Source organism: Ascaphus truei, unplaced genomic scaffold (genome assembly GCF_040206685.1).
Source record: "Ascaphus truei isolate aAscTru1 unplaced genomic scaffold, aAscTru1.hap1 HAP1_SCAFFOLD_2643, whole genome shotgun sequence".
NCBI lineage: Eukaryota > Metazoa > Chordata > Amphibia > Anura > Ascaphidae > Ascaphus > Ascaphus truei.
The window spans coordinates 15,944-34,449 of NW_027455583.1; the positions used below are offsets into that span (position 1 = coordinate 15,944).

At 49.9% G+C, this 18,506-nt stretch overlaps 1 protein-coding gene across 1 annotated transcript; it reads right to left on the minus strand.

Moving 5' to 3' along the window:
- Window positions 1–6,786: 6,786 nt before the first annotated feature.
- On the minus strand, window positions 6,787–18,481 carry HSD17B1 (hydroxysteroid 17-beta dehydrogenase 1). Its single transcript, XM_075582859.1, is given in 7 exon segments — window positions 6,787–7,076; window positions 7,941–8,118; window positions 9,215–9,308; window positions 14,683–14,862; window positions 16,832–16,993; window positions 18,055–18,124; window positions 18,126–18,481. Coding segments are annotated over 7 exon segments (882 nt in total). The 5' UTR covers window positions 18,153–18,481; the 3' UTR covers window positions 6,787–6,905.
- Between the last annotated feature and the right edge of the window lie 25 nt (window positions 18,482–18,506).

Consider the following 18,506-nt stretch of genomic DNA (forward strand, 5'->3'; position numbering starts at 1 on the left):
TCTGCAACCTGCCTTTCACCATTATCCCCCAGCATACAGTGTTTCCACTGCAAGGGATTCTGGGAAATGACATGCAAATGAGCACACAGTGCCACCTTTTGTCTCAAGACCACATTACATGGAAAACCACGTGAATGTGCTCACAAGTAATATTTTTATACGCGATACGGTGGAGGGTTTTTAGTCGCTTTTCCACCATAACCGAAATAATGTGTGGTGAAGAGCTACCCATGTCTCAAGTTGCAGAGCCAGTACAACCACCCTCACACTGACGAGACCCACAAGGTCGAAATAGCCTGTCTGTGAGTGGGTTTACTGGCTTTGCACCTCACCCCAGGCTGTGTTTAAAAGCTGTGTTTAAAGCAGCATGCATTGGCTTAAGGGTTTAACCATGTAATGTGGTCTTGAGACAAAAGGTGGCACTGTGTGCTCATTTGCATGTCATTTCCCAGAATCAAGGCTAAGGGAGTCTCCATTACAAATAGGGTTGCGTCAGGAATTCATACGGAGCCGAGAACTAAACGCAACGGGAACAGCAAATCCGTCCAGAGATACCAGCCAGCGTCATGAATGGAGCCAAGGTTACGACCTTAGGACTGCGGAAGTGGAGTGGGTTTGCTAATTAGTGGCTGGTCTGCTTAACGAGGCTCTCTGAGCCTGTTCTGTCCCAGCCAGCCTCTTCGGCTAAGTCCTGTGCTGGTAAATGGTGGGATAATAAAAAAAGCAGAGTTAATTAGCGACTCGCGCTACAAGTCGATCAATATTACTCGCTCCCATTGTGCAGCTGAAGAGCACGTTGCATCAAAGGTAAGCTAAAGGCGGTGATCGTTCGGAGCTCGTGGGGGGGGGGGGGGGTGTTTAGCCGTGCGCTGCCTGAAAACTGGGGCAAAAAGCGAGCATTAGGGGTGTGGGAGGAGGCGAAAAATCACATTCAAATATTGGGGTTTATTGTGCTGGTGCAGTGCCTGAAGTCCAAAATATTCTGTGGGGGATGTTTATAGGGAGCGGTTATAGGAGCAGCTAGGGGAGGAGTTATAGGGAGCGGTTATAGGAGCAGTTAGGGGAGGAGTTATAGGGAGCGGTTATAGGAGCAGCTAGGGGAGGAGTTATAGGTAGCGGTTATAGGAGCAGTTAGGGGAGGAGTTATAGGAGCGGTTAGGGGAGGAGTTATAGGGAGAGGTTATAGGAGCAGTTAGGGGAGGAGTTATAGGGAGAGGTTATAGGAGCAGTTAGGGGAGGTGTTATAGGGAGCGGTTAGGGGAGGAGTTATAGGGAGCGGTTATAGGAGCAGTTAGGGGAGGAGTTATAGGGAGCGGTTAGGGGAGGAGTTATAGGGAGCGGTTATAGGAGCAGTTAGGGGAGGAGTTATAGGAGCAGTTAGGGGAGGAGTTATAGGGAGAGGTTATAGGAGCAGTTAGGGGAGGTGTTATAGGGAGAGGTTATAGGAGCAGTTAGGGGATGAGTTATAGGAGCAGTTAGGGGAGGAGTTATAGGGAGAGGTTATAGGAGCAGTTAGGGGAGGTGTTATAGGGAGAGGTTATAGGAGCAGTTAGGGGATGAGTTAAAGGAGCAGTTAGGGGAGGAGTTATAGGGAGAGGTTATAGGAGCAGTTAGGGGAGGAGTTATAGGAGCAGTTAGGGGAGGAGTTATAGGGAGGGGTTATAGGAGCAGTTAGGGGAGGAGTTATAGGGAGCAGTTAGGGGAGGAGTTGTAGGGAGCAGCTATGGGAGGCTTTATAGGAGCAGTTAGGGGAGGAGTTATAGGGAGCAGTTAGGGGAGGGGTTATAGGGAGCGGTTATAGGAGCAGTTAGGGGAGGAGTTATAGGGAGCGGTTAGGGGAGGAGTTATAAGAGGCGGTTAGGGGAGGAGGTATAGGGAGCAGTTAGGGGAGGGGTTATAGGAGCAGTTAGGGGAGGAGTTATAGGGAGCGGTTATAGGAGCAGTTAGGGGAGGAGTTATAGGGAGCGGTTATAGGAGCAGTTAGGGGAGGAGTTATCGGGAGCGGTTATAGGAGCAGTTAGGGGAGGAGTTATAGGAGCAGTTAGGGGAGGAGTTATAGGGAGAGGTTATAGGAGCAGTTAGGGGAGGAGTTATAGGGAGGGGTTATAGGAGCAGTTAGGGGAGGAGTTATAGGGAGAGGTTATAGGAGCAGTTAGGGGAGGAGTTATAGGAGCAGTTAGGGGAGGAGTTATAGGGAGGGGTTATAGGAGCAGTTAGGGGAGGAGTTATAGGAGCAGTTAGGGGAGGAGTTATAGGGAGGGGTTATAGGAGCAGTTAGGGGAGGAGTTATAGGAGCAGTTAGGGGAGGAGTTATAGGGAGAGGTTATAGGAGCAGTTAGGGGAGGAGTTATAGGGAGGGGTTATAGGAGCAGTTAGGGGAGGAGTTATAGGGAGGGGTTATAGGAGCAGTTAGGGGAGGAGTTATAGGGAGAGGTTATAGGAGCAGTTAGGGGAGGAGTTATAGGAGCAGTTAGGGGAGGAGTTATAGGGAGGGGTTATAGGAGCAGTTAGGGGAGGAGTTATAGGAGCAGTTAGGGGAGGAGTTATAGGGAGGGGTTATAGGAGCAGTTAGGGGAGGAGTTATAGGAGCAGTTAGGGGAGGAGTTATAGGGAGAGGTTATAGGAGCAGTTAGGGGAGGAGTTATAGGGAGGGGTTATAGGAGCAGTTAGGGGAGGAGTTATAGGGAGCGGTTATAGGAGCAGTTAGGGGAGGAGTTATAGGGAGAGGTTATAGGAGCAGTTAGGGGAGGAGTTATAGGAGCAGTTAGGGGAGGAGTTATAGGGAGGGGTTATAGGAGCAGTTAGGGGAGGAGTTATAGGAGCAGTTAGGGGAGGAGTTATCGGGAGGGGTTATAGAAGCAGTTAGGGGAGGAGTTATAGGGAGCGGTTATAGGAGCAGTTAGGGGAGGAGTTATAGGGAGAGGTTATAGGAGCAGTTAGGGGAGGAGTTATAGGGAGCGGTTATAGGAGCAGTTAGGGGAGGAGTTGTAGGGAGCAGTTAGGGGAGGAGGTATAGGGAGCGGTTATAGGAGGAGTTATAGGGAGGGGTTATATGAGCAGTTAGGGGAGGAGTTATATGAGCAGTTAGGGGAGGAGTTATAGGGAGGGGTTATATGAGCAGTTAGGGGAGGAGTTATATGAGCAGTTAGGGGAGGAGTTATAGGGAGGGGTTATATGAGCGGTTAGGGGAGGAGTTATAGGAGCAGTTAGGGGAGGAGTTATAGGAGCAGTTAGGGGAGGAGTTATAGGAGCAGTTAGGGGAGGAGTTATAGGGAGCAGTTAGGGGAGGAGTTATAGGGAGCGGTTAGGGGAGGAGTTATAGGAGCAGTTAGGGGAGGAGTTATAGGAGCAGTTAGGGGAGGAGTTATAGGAGCAGTTAGGGGAGGAGTTATATGAGCAGTTAGGGGAGGAGTTATAGGGAGCGGTTTTGATTAAAGAAAGATGCTGCATCATATAAAGACTTTATCCCAAAATACAGTTTAAAATGGCTGCACTGAACGCCATTAGAGGGGGTAAATAGCAACTCCATTGCGTGCTCTGCGTTACACGTCGCCGCGGCGCGGGGAGGCTCTGTACAGGCGGAGGTTGCAGTTGACCATTAAAATTGGTGACCATCAACGACTGGCGAGTTAGCAGAGAGGTTGTATGTGGCCGCGTGAGCCTTGATGGGTTAAATTGCTAGCGTGTGGCGTTGTGATGGGTGCACACGGGTTGGGAACATTCCGAACACGCCAACGCTGGGCCATGTTACACGCTACTTGCATACAACGGATGAGCGCGCGTCTGCCGAACACCTCGCTCTGTAGACGGTGTCATGGAGGTGTGGGAGCTTGCAATGTAGGGAAGCGTTTAGCGAGTTCGGCAAACCAAACACTTCCTTAGTGGCGCCTCCAACAGGACAGGGTTTTTAGGTCCTAAAGAGGGAAGATCTCCCCACCCCCCCACCCCCAAAAAAAAGCTTTTGTAGACACCATTAAAAGGTATCGCCCAGATCCATGAAGTCACGTGAAGTCTAACCGCGTATCTTCAAAGGACAATCACGTGACGTTGAGCCGCGTTTTCTCCCGTAAAGAGCGTAGCGTTAATTATACCGGCCGTTAACGATAACGACATGCAGATGAGGCGTTATCATCACGTGGCACACCCACTAACGCCCGGTAAGGATAACGCGGGGACGTGACACTACGTTAGTTAGGGCAGGGTGTGGGTCTAACCCCACAGTGAGGCGTTATCATCACGTGGCACACCCACTAACGCCCGGTAAGGATAACGCGGGGGACGTGACGCTACGTTAGTTAGGTCAGACCTAGCCGTGGCGTTACTCACACCCAGACCCTGATATAGCGCTGTTACAGGGTGTGGGTGTCCCCACAGCGAGGTGATATAACTAACGTAGCGTTATCTCCCCCTCTCCTCTCTTCCCCAGCGGGAGTAGAAACCCCTATTTCCCGGGGGGGCTGGGCGGGAGTAACACTAAGACACACTTACCCTCCCGTTACCGGGAGATAACACAACATTGTGATACAATAATGTGACGGTAACCCTCTGCTGATGAGATGTAGGACGGGGCGCTGTGCGCGCATATAATGAGCTGTGAGTATGCGCGTTACCCTCAGGGAACATAGCGCCCGCTCCTGTGTTAACGGATCTTAACGGAGCTTAGTGAATCCGGACCGAAATGTCTTATTAAACAAAAGTAACCAGATTTACGCGGCCAGTCCCACCGCGGACTCCTTTGGACGGTGTGGTTACAACAACCTTTATCTCACGTCTTCTGGAGATAAGACCGTTTGTCGATCCTCCATGCCGTAGGCCATTCGCTCTGACCCGCTCTCTTCCACGTTCGTCGCGGCATTCTGGCGCCGCCAAAAACAGACACAACCCAAGCGGCTGAGATCCGGGAATATGTGTGCTCCCGGAGAAAAGCAAAAACACACGTTTATTGCGCCCCAGCCACGGGTAAAAGTACCACGGTTACATTAAGGGGGTTCGTACCCTTCTAAGGCAGACGATGACATCCGTTTTGTTTTTGGACCCGCGTCCCTTTTAACCCTTCGGGGGGACCACAGTGCCAACGCCAAAGTACGAGGGGGGGGTTGTTCTTCTTCGGGCCACGAGCGCAGAACACCCTCCTAAAAACGAGTGGAAGGAGCCGCCAGAAAGGTGGCGGCGTCACGGGGAGGGCGCCCAAAGGGTTAAGGTAACCTGCACTCCCGCAGCGACGCAGGCATTAAGTCATCAGGTTTTAGAGCAGATGGCCATGTGCTCTCTCCCTGGACTAACAATGGGGGCATGAATGGATATGTTGAAGTGGTTCGCGCGCCTGGTGACTATACACCCCGCATCTCGCACATCGCGGCGGGCGAAGAATGGGTTTCTCACACTAATGGAAGCGCGTGAAGAGCGAGGGCAAGGCCCCCCGGTGTCGGAGATGACGCATTTAAACCCCCCCCCCCCCCCACCCTCAGCCTCTCGTGGACAATGAACCCAATGCAGTGCACAGTATAATGAGCATCTCTATACACTGCTGTCTGCGAGAAGGGTTGGCAGGCTCTGCACTTCTGTAACCCCCAGGCTGTGCCGGGAAAGCTGTGTAATACGGCAGGCAGAAAAGCTTATAGGGGGGGGGGGGGGGGATCCCATGTTACAGTGGACACGGAAGCAAAAAAAAAGGTGACACCGCGTGCTCGTTTGCGTGTCATTGCCCAGAATCCTCGGCTGCAGCGGAAGCACTAAGAGATAATGGGGAAGGGCAGGGTGGCAGACCTGGCTGAGATGCGGGAACGTGCTCACAACGCAGGGGGGAGGGGGGAGATTCAGTTACTCTATATACTTCCAAACAGCCACCATTTCTGCTGAGTACAGGAGCAGAGCTGGTTCAGGCAAAGAGTTTTTGGCCATTATTGGGGTCCCCCCTGTTAATATTGGTGGGGGTTATTGGATTTGATGTAAATTGGTAGAGAAACAATAAATAATGGTATTTCAGGCTGGGTAGTGTGAGGTTCCCTCTCTACAGGAGAACGGGGGCGAGAGCCAGTAACTGTCTCTGTACGTTCCTCCTACCTACCAATTAGATTGTAAGCTCCTCGGGGCAGGGACTCCTCTTCCTAAATGTTACGTTTGTCTGAAGCGCTTGTTCCCATGACCTGTTATTTATATTATTTGTTATTGATATGATTACCGTATGAATTACGACTGACGCGCTGTGTACATTGATGGCGCTCTACAAATAAGGACATACAATACAAACAAGAGAAGAGTGTGCATGTGCGTGAGAATGTGAGTGTCTGAGTGTGTGTGTGCATATATGTTTGAATGCGTGAGTGTGAGAGAGAGAGTGTGAGAGAGAGAGTGTGAGAGAGAGTGTGAGAGAGAGAGTGTGAGAGAGAGAGTGTGAGAGAGAGTGTGAGAGAGTGTGACAGAGAGTGTGAGAGAGAGAGTGTGAGAGAGAGTGTGAGAGAATGTGAGAGAGAGGGTGAGAAAGAGGGTGAGAGAGGGTGTGAGAGATAGAGAGGGTGTGAAAGATAGAGAGTGTCAGAGAGAGACTGAGAGATAGTGTGAGAGAGAGAGAAGTGAGAGAGAGAGAGTGTGTGTGAGAGTGTGTGTGTGAGAGAGTGTGAGTGAGAGAGAACTAGAGAGAGATATATATATATATAGAGAGGGAGAGAGATAAAGTGTGAGAGGGAGTGAGAGAGTGAGGGAGTGTGAGAGAGAGTGTGTGTGTGAGAGGGAGAGTGTGAGAGAGAGAGAGCATACACCAATAATAAGCAGTGACAGAATATATCCTCGCTTTAATCCCTTTCATTTATTCCAGGTGCGCTCTGCATTACAAGTAGTAGGAGGCCAGTTTCCCGTGCTGGGGAGGGGAGAGCCTCGGGGGCAGAGCTGGGGGTCCCTCTCCGGTTCTATTTACGCTCCTCCTCCGGCTTCGCGGCGGAGAAGACAAACTTGTGCATGGCCCGGACATACTCCGTGCCGCTGGTACAGGACAACTTGAGCTTCATCAGGGGCATGAAGAACTGGGTGGTGAAGTATCTCAGGGATGGGACGGGCGCTTCGATGGCTTCCAGGAACACCTGTTATAGACACACCAAACAGCCCTCTCTGAGATAACTGATCAGCTAAAGTGCACACGTCTTCAAGCCCCCTCCCTGCTGCCGGGGAGTTTAGAAGTACCCTATACATCTCAGGATGTACACTGTATGTATGTATGTATATACACACACACGCTGGTCAGTGTGTGTGCAAATCTATGTAGATCATGGTACAGTAGGGCCCCGCTTCTCGGCGTTTCGCTTCTTGGCGATCCGCCACTACCGAGAAGGGGGGCCGCCATATCCGCGCATGCGTAGAAGGGGGGGGGGCACCATATCTGCGCATGCGCAGAAGGGGGGCGGCCGAGTCCGCGCATGCGCAGAAGGGGGACGGCCGAGTCCACGCATGCGCAGGAGGGAGTCGGCCGAGTCCACGCATGCGCAGGAGGGAGTCGGCCGAGTCCACGCATGCGCAGAAGGGGTAGCAGAGACGGGAAATCGCCAGTGGACATGGCAAAATTCCGGTGGCGGCCGGGAACGGAACCCACCGTATGAGTGAGGCCATACTGTATATCTATGGGTCTTTGTTTAAACTGTGTACTTGTGTGTGTGTATCAGTGTGTTAATGTGTGCACAACAGTGTGTCTATGTATGAGTACCAGTGTGAATGTGTGTGCACTGTGTTAATGGTGTGTGTATTAGTGTGCTTGTGTGTATCAGTGTTCCTATGTGTTAATGTGTGTGTCAGTGTGTCAATGTGTGTGCGTGTCAGTGTGTATCAGTGTGAATTTGTGCAGTGGTTACGGGGCATCGATTAGAGGCCAGAAGCTATCAATTGAAAAATAGGGATCCATTAACCCCTTCAGCCCCCCCCCCCCAAGCGGCCAGCGGGAGACACACACAGACCTTCAGGACGTCCTCCGTGTCCTGGGCCACGTCTTGGAAGATGGTCTGACAGTGCTGCAGGTACTGAGCGTAGAGGGCGCGCGTCTCGCCGTCCACACCCTGAAGCTGGCTGTCATTGAGGTCAGGCAGGTTGTCCATAAAGTGGGTGTTCACCGGGCCGCACTCGATCAGGCTCACGCTTCACCGGGGGGGAGAGAAATCAAGGTTACGGTAGCAATGTATGGCCCAGATTCACTCAACACTGCTAACTGCGCCCTATAACTCCGGGGTCAATGCAATGCCCCCCTAGGTCACAATCTGGTGCCCAGGGGGTAGTATTGAGGCAAGCCTACCTGCAAAGATTAAATATAGTCTGCTTAGTGCAAAACATTTTTCCATGACATACCTAGAACGTCAATATAACGTATGTCATGGCGTACCTAGAACGTCAATACAACTTCGTATCATGACGTACCTAGAACGCCAATACGACTTCTTGTCATGACATACCTAGAACGTCAATACGACTTGTCATGACGTACCTAGAACGTCAATACGACTTCTTGTCATACCGTACCTAGAATGTCAATACAACTTCTTGTCATGATGTACCTAGAACGTCAATACGACTGGCGATTTGTGGGCCCGTGCCAGTCTAGGTACGCCATAAGGGCACAAGTGTTATGGTAGCATTGACTGGGTTCTAAGTATCAGCAACAGACATAAGAAACAGATTGTACTTGCAATATTGCCCCATTCATTTGAGTGATAAGGCTTAGCACTGCTTAGTAAACTGGGCATATGTATCAGGCTGGTGATATTAATGGGAACATGCTTTGTAAGTCTTCAATCTCTCTGCACCCAAATAAAATGATGCGAGAAAGACAGAGAGAGCAGGATAGAGAGAGAGAGAGACAGACAGATAGAGAAACAGACAAATAGAGAGAGAGATAGACAGACAGACACAGAAAGAGAGAGACAGGGAGCTAGAGACAGAGGGGGAGAGAGAGAGAGAGAGAGAGAGAGAGAGAGAGAGAGAGAGAGAGAGAGAGAGAGAGAGAGAGAGAGACAGAGACAGAGACAGAGAGAGAGAGAGAGAGAGGGAGCTAGAGACACAGAGGGAGAGAGAGAGAAAGAGAGAGACAGACAGAGAAAGAGAGACAGAAAGATAGAGAGACTGAGAGATAGAGACAGAGAGAGAGAGAGAGAGAGAGACACAGAGATCTTTGTATATTTCTGGAAGTGTGACAGTGGCTTTAGGAAGAGGTGATAAATCTGTATATAACGTTACTTACTGTATATTAAAGTGTTGCAGCACCACAGCCAGACTCTCACACAGACCCTCCACCGCAAACTTACTGGCACAGTACACATCGTTAAACGGGACACCTACTGGACAGAGGAATTACTGCCAGCGTGGGATGGTACAGAGTACCACTACTTACACACCCAGTGTACCACTACTTACACACCCAGTGTACCACTACTTACACACCCAGAGTACCACTACTTACACACCCAGAGCACCACTACTTACACACCCAGTGTACCACTACTTACACACCCAGAGTACCACTACGTACACACCCAGAGTACCACTACTTACACACCCAGAGTACCACTACTTACACACCCAGAGTACCACTACTTATTTCCACCCCCAGAGTACCACTACTTACACACCTAGAGTACCACTACTTACACACCCAGAGCACCACTACTTACACACCCAGAGTACCACTACTTACACACCCAGAGTACCACTACTTACACACCCAGAGTACCACTACCCATTTCCATACCCAGAGCACCACTACTTACACACCCAGAGTACCCCTACTTACACACCCAGAGCACCACTTCTTACACACCCAGTGTACCACTACTTACACACCCAGAGTACCACTACTTACACACCCAGTGTACCACTACTTACACACCCAGTGTACCACTACTTACACACCCAGAGCACCACTACTTATTTCCATACCCAGAGCACCACTACATACACACCCAGAGTACCACTACTTACACACCCAGAGTACCATTACTTACACACCCAAAGCATCACTACTTACACACCCAGAGTACCACTACTTATTTCCACCCCCAAAGCACCACTACTTATTTCCACCCCCAGGAGTACCACTACTTACACACCCAGAGTACCACTACTTACACACCCAGTGTACCACTACTTACACACCCAGTGTACCACTACTTACACACCCAATGTACCACTACTTACACACTCAGAGCACTACTACTTACACACCCAGAGTACCACTACTTACACACCCAGAGTACCACTACTTACACACCCAGAGTACCACTACTTATTTCCAACTCCAGAGTACCACTACTTACTTACACACCAAGAGTACCACTACTTATACAGCCAGAGTACTGCTACTTACACACCCAGAGTACCACTACAGGTAGTAATCGTTATCCAACGTTTCACTTTACAACGAATGGCACATCCAACGCTTTACAATGCAACCCTACGGGATGTTTTCCGACGCCTGAATGCGTTATCCGATGCTTGAATGCGTTATCCGATGCCTGAATGCGTTATCCGATGCTTGAATGCGTTATCCAACGCCTGAATGCGTTATCCGACGCTCACTGCCACTGATTACCATGGGACTCACTTTACAGCGGTGTCACTATCCAACGCTACTTCCAGAACGGATTCCGTTGGATAACCGAGGACCGCCTGTACTTATTTACACACCCAGAGCACCACTTACTCACCCAGAGTACCACTACTTACTTACTCACCCAGAGTACCACTACTTACTTACTCACCCAGAGCACCACTACTTACACACCCAGAGTACCACTATTTACTTACTCACCCAGAGTACCACTACTTACTTACTCACCCAGAGTACCACTACTTACTTACTCACCCAGAGTACCACTACTTACTTACTCACCCAGAGTACCACTACTTACTTACTCACCCAGAGCACCACTACTTACACACCCAGAGTACCACTACTTACTTACTCACCCAGAGTACCACTACTTACTTACTCACCCAGAGTACCACTACTTACTTACTCACCCAGAGTACCACTACTTACTTACTCACCCAGAGTACCACTACTTACTTACTCACCCAGAGTACCACTACTTACTTACTCACCCAGAGTACCACTACTTACTTAGTCACCCAGAGTACCACTACTTACTCACCCAGAGTACCACTACTTACTCACCCAGAGTACCACTACTTACTTACTCACCCAGAGTACCACTACTTACTCACCCAGAGTACCACTACTTACTTACTCACCCAGAGTACCACTACTTACTTACTCACCCAGAGTACCACTACTTACTTACTCACCCAGAGTACCACTACTTACTTACTCACCCAGAGTACCACTACTTACTTACTCACCCAGAGTACCACTACTTACTTAGTCACCCAGAGTACCACTACTTACTCACCCAGAGTACCACTACTTACTTACTCACCCAGAGTACCACTACTTACTTACTCACCCAGAGTACCACTACTTACTTACTCACCCAGAGTACCACTACTTACTTACTCACCCAGAGTACCACTACTTACTTACTCACCCAGAGTACCACTACTTACTTAGTCACCCAGAGTACCACTACTTACTCACCCAGAGTACCACTACTTACTTACTCACCCAGAGTACCACTACTTACTTACTCACCCAGAGTACCACTACTTACTTACTCACCCAGAGTACCACTACTTACTCACCCAGAGTACCACTACTTACTTACTCACCCAGAGTACCACTACTTACTTACTCACCCAGAGTACCACTACTTACTTACTCACCCAGAGTACCACTACTTACTTACTCACCCAGAGTACCACTACTTACTTACTCACCCAGAGTACCACTACTTACTTAGTCACCCAGAGTACCACTACTTACTCACCCAGAGTACCACTACTTACTTACTCACCCAGAGTACCACTACTTACTTACTCACCCAGAGTACCACTACTTACTTACTCACCCAGAGTACCACTACTTACTTACTCACCCAGAGTACCACTACTTACTTACTCACCCAGAGCACCACTACTTACACACCCAGAGTACCACTACTTACTTACTCACCCAGAGTACCACTACTTACTTACTCACCCAGAGTACCACTACTTACTTACTCACCCAGAGTACCACTACTTACTTACTCACCCAGAGTACCACTACTTACTTACTCACCCAGAGTACCACTACTTACTTACTCACCCAGAGTACCACTACTTACTTAGTCACCCAGAGTACCACTACTTACTCACCCAGAGTACCACTACTTACTCACCCAGAGTACCACTACTTACTTACTCACCCAGAGTACCACTACTTACTCACCCAGAGTACCACTACTTACTTACTCACCCAGAGTACCACTACTTACTTACTCACCCAGAGTACCACTACTTACTTACTCACCCAGAGTACCACTACTTACTTACTCACCCAGAGTACCACTACTTACTTACTCACCCAGAGTACCACTACTTACTTAGTCACCCAGAGTACCACTACTTACTCACCCAGAGTACCACTACTTACTTACTCACCCAGAGTACCACTACTTACTTACTCACCCAGAGTACCACTACTTACTTACTCACCCAGAGCACCACTACTTACACACCCAGAGTACCACTACTTACTTACTCACCCAGAGTACCACTACTTACTTACTCACCCAGAGTACCACTACTTACTTACTCACCCAGAGTACCACTACTTACTTACTCACCCAGAGTACCACTACTTACTTACTCACCCAGAGTACCACTACTTACTTACTCACCCAGAGTACCACTACTTACTTAGTCACCCAGAGTACCACTACTTACTCACCCAGAGTACCACTACTTACTCACCCAGAGTACCACTACTTACTTACTCACCCAGAGTACCACTACTTACTCACCCAGAGTACCACTACTTACTTACTCACCCAGAGTACCACTACTTACTTACTCACCCAGAGTACCACTACTTACTTACTCACCCAGAGTACCACTACTTACTTACTCACCCAGAGTACCACTACTTACTTACTCACCCAGAGTACCACTACTTACTTACTCACCCAGAGTACCACTACTTACTTACTCACCCAGAGTACCACTACTTACTTAGTCACCCAGAGTACCACTACTTACTCACCCAGAGTACCACTACTTACTTACTCACCCAGAGTACCACTACTTACTTACTCACCCAGAGTACCACTACTTACTTACTCACCCAGAGTACCACTACTTACACACCCAGAGTACCACTACTTACACACGTTTGGCAGCGCGTGCACCCACTTCAGCCGTGACCTGTGGTCTGCAGCTGGGCTTGGCCTCGAGAGCAGGAGATCCAACAGGGGGGTGGAGGCGTGGCGGGGGGGCGCGGCCATGCCATTACGCGGCTGGTTCGCCCTCATTGGCTGAACCGCCGCCATGACGTGGCCAATGCTCGGCCACCACCCACAAAAGATAATAATCTTGTCTTTTGGCCAAGGCGGTCGCGCATCGCGGCTTGTGCGCGCACGAACACACGCCTACTGGGGCCTGCCCCATAGAGGGCGGTGCCTTGTTTGCGGCGCACACGCCATGGCACGCGCCACAGCGGCCACTGGCAACCCAGCCTAAGACACTTATTTTGTAATGTAAAGCAATCTAATTTGGCTAGCCTCTCCGCATAAGTCAGATAAGATCTTATTTGCCTTTGCAGCTACTGCCTGACATTGGGCACTAGCCTGTCCTCATACAGTAAGTCAGATAAGATCTTATTTGCCTTTGCAGCTACTGCCTGACATTGGGCACTAGCCTCTCCGCATACAGTAAGTCAGATAAGATCTTATTTGCCTTTGCAGCTACTGCCTGACATTGGGTACTAGCCTGTCCTCATACAGTAAGTCAGATAAGATCTTATTTGCCTTTGCAGCTACTGCCTGACATTGGGCACTAGCCTGTCCTCATACAGTAAGTCAGATAAGATCTTATTTGCCTTTGCAGCTACTGCCTGACATTGGGCACTAGCCTCTCCGCATACAGTAAGTCAGATAAGATCTTATTTGCCTTTGCAGCTACTGCCTGACATTGGGCACTAGCCTCTCCTCATACAGTAAGTCAGATAAGATCTTATTTGCCTTTGCAGCTACTGCCTGACATTGGGCACTAGCCTCTCCTCATACAGTAAGTCAGATAAGATCTTATTTGCCTTTGCAGCTACTGCCTGACATTGGGCACTAGCCTGTCCTCATACAGTAAGTCAGATAAGATCTTATTTGCCTTTGCAGCTACTGCCTGACATTGGGCACTAGCCTCTCCGCATACAGTAAGTCAGATAAGATCTTATTTGCCTTTGCAGCTACTGCCTGACATTGGGCACTAGCCTGTCCTCATACAGTAAGTCAGATAAGATCTTATTTGCCTTTGCAGCTACTGCCTGACATTGGGCACTAGCCTGTCCTCATACAGTAAGTCAGATAAGATCTTATTTGCCTTTGCAGCTACTGCCTGACATTGGGCACTAGCCTGTCCTCATACAGTAAGTCAGATAAGATCTTATTTGCCTTTGCAGCTACTGCCTGACATTGGGCACTAGCCTGTCCTCATACAGTAAGTCAGATAAGATCTTATTTGCCTTTGCAGCTACTGCCTGACATTGGGCACTATTGTTAAGCCTATCATTTGGTGGCTTTCCTTTTTCTATGTTGGTGAGCCGCGTGATGTGTTCCTTACCCTGTAGTCCTCCGACGCTGCTGGAGATTATTATCCTTCCGGTCCTCCTCTGTTTCATCCCGGGGAGGAACGCTTGGATAGTGCCGATGGTGCCGAAAAGGTTGACGTCAAAGATTTTCTTCATGGTGTCGTAGGAGTGACATTCCAGGGGACCCATCAAACCAACGCCAGCGTTACACACTGGGGAGAGAGGAGAGGGGGGGGGAGGAGGAGAGAACAGCGAAAGATACAGAAAGAGAGGGAGAGGCAGAGAGAGGGAGAGACAGAGAGAGAGGGGCAAACAGAGAGAGAGAGGGAGAGACAGACAGAGGGGCAGGCAGAGAGAGGAGTAGAAGAGCAGACAGAGAGAGGGGCAGGCAGAGAGAGGGGCAGAAGAGCAGACAGAGAGAGGGGCAGAAGAGCAGACAGAAAGAGGGGCAGAAGAGTAGACAGAGAGATGGGCAGAAGAGCAGACAGAGAGAGGGGCAGAAGAGCAGACAGAGAGAGGGGCAGGCAGAGAGAGGGGCAGAAGAGCAGACAGAGAGAGGGGGAGAAGAGCAGACAGAGAGAGGGGCAGGCAGAGAGAGGGACAGAAGAGCAGACAGAGAGAGGGGCAGGCAGAGAGAGAGGCAGAAGAGCAGACACAAAGAGGGGCAGAAGAGCAGACAGAGAGAGGGGCAGAAGAGCAGACAGAGAGAGGGGCAGAAGAGCAGACAGAGAGAGGGGCAGAAGAGCAGACAGAGAGAGGGGCAGGCAGAGAGAGGGACAGAAGAGCAGACAGAGAGAGTGGCAGGCAGAGAGAGGGGCAGAAGAGCAGACACAAAGAGGGGCAGAAGAGCAGACAGAGAGAGGGGCAGAAGAGCAGACAGAGAGAGGGGCAGAAGAGCAGACAGAGAGAGGGGCAGAAGAGCAGACAGAGAGAGGGGCAGGCAGAGAGAGGGACAGAAGAGCAGACAGAGAGAGTGGCAGGCAGAGAGAGGGGCAGAAGAGCAGACACAAAGAGGGGCAGAAGAGCAGACAGAGAGAGGGGCAGAAGAGCAGACAGAGAGAGGGGCAGAAGAGCAGACAGAGAGAGGGGCAGAAGAGCAGACAGAGAGAGGGGCAGAAGAGCAGACAGAGAGAGGGGCAGAAGAGCAGACAGAGAGAGGGAGAGGGGGAAATTAAGAGATGGACAGGGGGGAATTAAGAGTTGAAGAGGGGGAAAAACAGAGAGGGGGAGGAGAGAGAGGAAGATGGGGAGGAGAGAGAGGAAGATGGGGAGGAGAGAGAAGGAGAGAGTCAAGTCTCACAAACTATTCCTAGTATTATCCTAATATTATATCCGTTTCTTACACGCTGCCGCCTGCAGACGTTTCCCGGAACACATCCCTGCCATGCAAAGCTCGCAATATTCTTCCCCTCCCACTTCAAAGGCAGCGAACACATTAATAATCATCTTGTATATATGCACGTATAGTGTTAGTTACAGTATATAGCGCCAACAGTATACGCCGAGCTTTACCGCATGACAGTACAAGGTAAATAAAGTGCAGGCAATGGGGATAAGAGGAGCAGGTAAATGACAACACGAGGCAAAGGGAGTCACTGCCCCGAAGAGCTCATACTCTAAGTGTGTATCATTTATTTCCATTCTTCAGAGGCAGCCGCACAACCACCGCTGGGGTGGAATCCTGCCTGACACACACACACACACAAATATGATACACACAGATCTACACAAACACACACACAGATCTACACAAACACACAGACATATACACTGATAGACACACACATATATATACACACAATGATACACAAAGACCCACGCACACACAGGTCTACACATGCTCATCCCACACAGACATATACAATGATACACACAGATCTACACAAACACAATATACAAACACAATGATACACACACAGACATACAATTATAGATACACACACACACACACACACACACACACACACACACACACACACACACACACACACACACAACACACACAGGTACATCCCCACACAGACATATACAATGATACACACAGATCTACACATGCACACTGCCCCACAGACATATGCAATGATACACAGACTCACACGTGCCTATATACTGTGACATACTGCGGCCATTAGAAGCCAGTTGATACGGTAAGGGAAGGGGCCCCCGAGGACGCCAGCTCACCCAGAATGTCCACCCGCTGCTCCTTGATCTTCTGGACGGAATCCACCACGGACTGCTGATCGTGACGTCCATCTGGAGGATCTCAAAGGTGTCCGCGGTGAACGTCCCGCACACACTCCAGGAGGCGCTCCTTCTTGGACAGGTCACGCATGGTGGCGTAGACTGGAGACGGCCAACAGAGTCATTACCGACGGCAGGCACCACGCATGTCAAAACGTTGAGGGGGCACCAACATTTGGGGGCAATGTTGAGGAACCCCCTTGTCCTCAAGAGCTTACCATCCAATGTTGGCAGCTGAAGCACAGGGAGATAAAAAGGGACTTGCCCACCGAGCGTGGACACTAGCACCTCAACCCGGGTTGGCCCAATTCAAAAAGCAGCGACACCCCCACTGAACCACAATCACAATGGATCTGCTGGGAGTTATTTCTCTTTGGATAACCCACACTTCTCCAACTTCTGAGATGCCACCCCCTTCCTCCTCCTTCTCTAGCACTCTACATCTCGCTACAGGCGACTTTCTTCTCTACCTCGTGACCCCAACACAACGATTTAAGGTAGAAAAGGGGAGACACCGCTGGCTTATGGTGGTACAGAACCCGTTAATATGTCATGGGGCGGGGGAGGCGTTAATTGCTCTGTGATGTTAGACAATATAAGGATGATCAGTATCCTGCGTCTACCTGGCCAATCGCCGCTCGCTAAGCTAGAGTGCGTGTCCACAGCAAGTTCAGTCCTTGGCAACCAAAAGGCCGTGTTCCAGGGCAACACGGCAAGTCAATTAGCCAAAGAACGAAAGAAAACCTTCATAATGTCCCACTCAATACCATGGAAAGATGGCCAATGTGGATCTGATCCCACTGGAGTAGATATATGTCCATCATACCCAATACCCATAGAGAATATAAAAGAACGGGAAATCAAATGATGTATATACCATATTGCCTTCAGAGGAAATATTGTATAGCCATCATGATTATTAATAGTGGTTTACCCTTTGATTGCACCTACCAGTCTGCACTTGAAGGCCGAGCCATCCCAACCGTGTGTACAACCCTGCAACTTGTCTGGCCATCAATAACTAGGTCCGTTGGTTAATTAAGTTATCAAGAAGAAATGTTGGACCCCTGGCTCTGGTGGACTCATGTTGGCCCGGGGGGGGGGGGGGAGTTTGAGAAGTCTGAAACTAGATATTACGATGGACAGGGGGGGGTGGGGCTTACCTTTAAACCGTTGGCAGGTGTCAGAGGCGAGAAGCACCGCTAAGCCCAGCCCGATTCCCGAGGAGCACCCCCGTAATCAGAACCACGCTCTTCTCCATGTTGAATGCAAGAGAGTGTCCCACCAGCTTCCCAAGGAACTGTCTTTCTGTGGTCAAGCTAAACCTTTGGTAGGACGAGAAACCTTGCTCTTCAACTCCGCCCACGTTGGCATCTCTTTGTTGTTTGGTCTACGATTGGTACCTCAAGGTTTCACAGATGGCATTCACGCCCGACTCCCACCGTTTGGGCAAACCACTCCACTTCCCTACATTCTCCAAATGCCGAGTTAGTCACAGGCCCGTGAAAGGGTCAGTCCCTCCTCGCACAATAGGGAACCAAGGACAGTGATCAGTTTCCTAGGTTAAATGGAACCGGTTGACAAGTACAGCTCAATCCCCTTATAACGCCAGAGA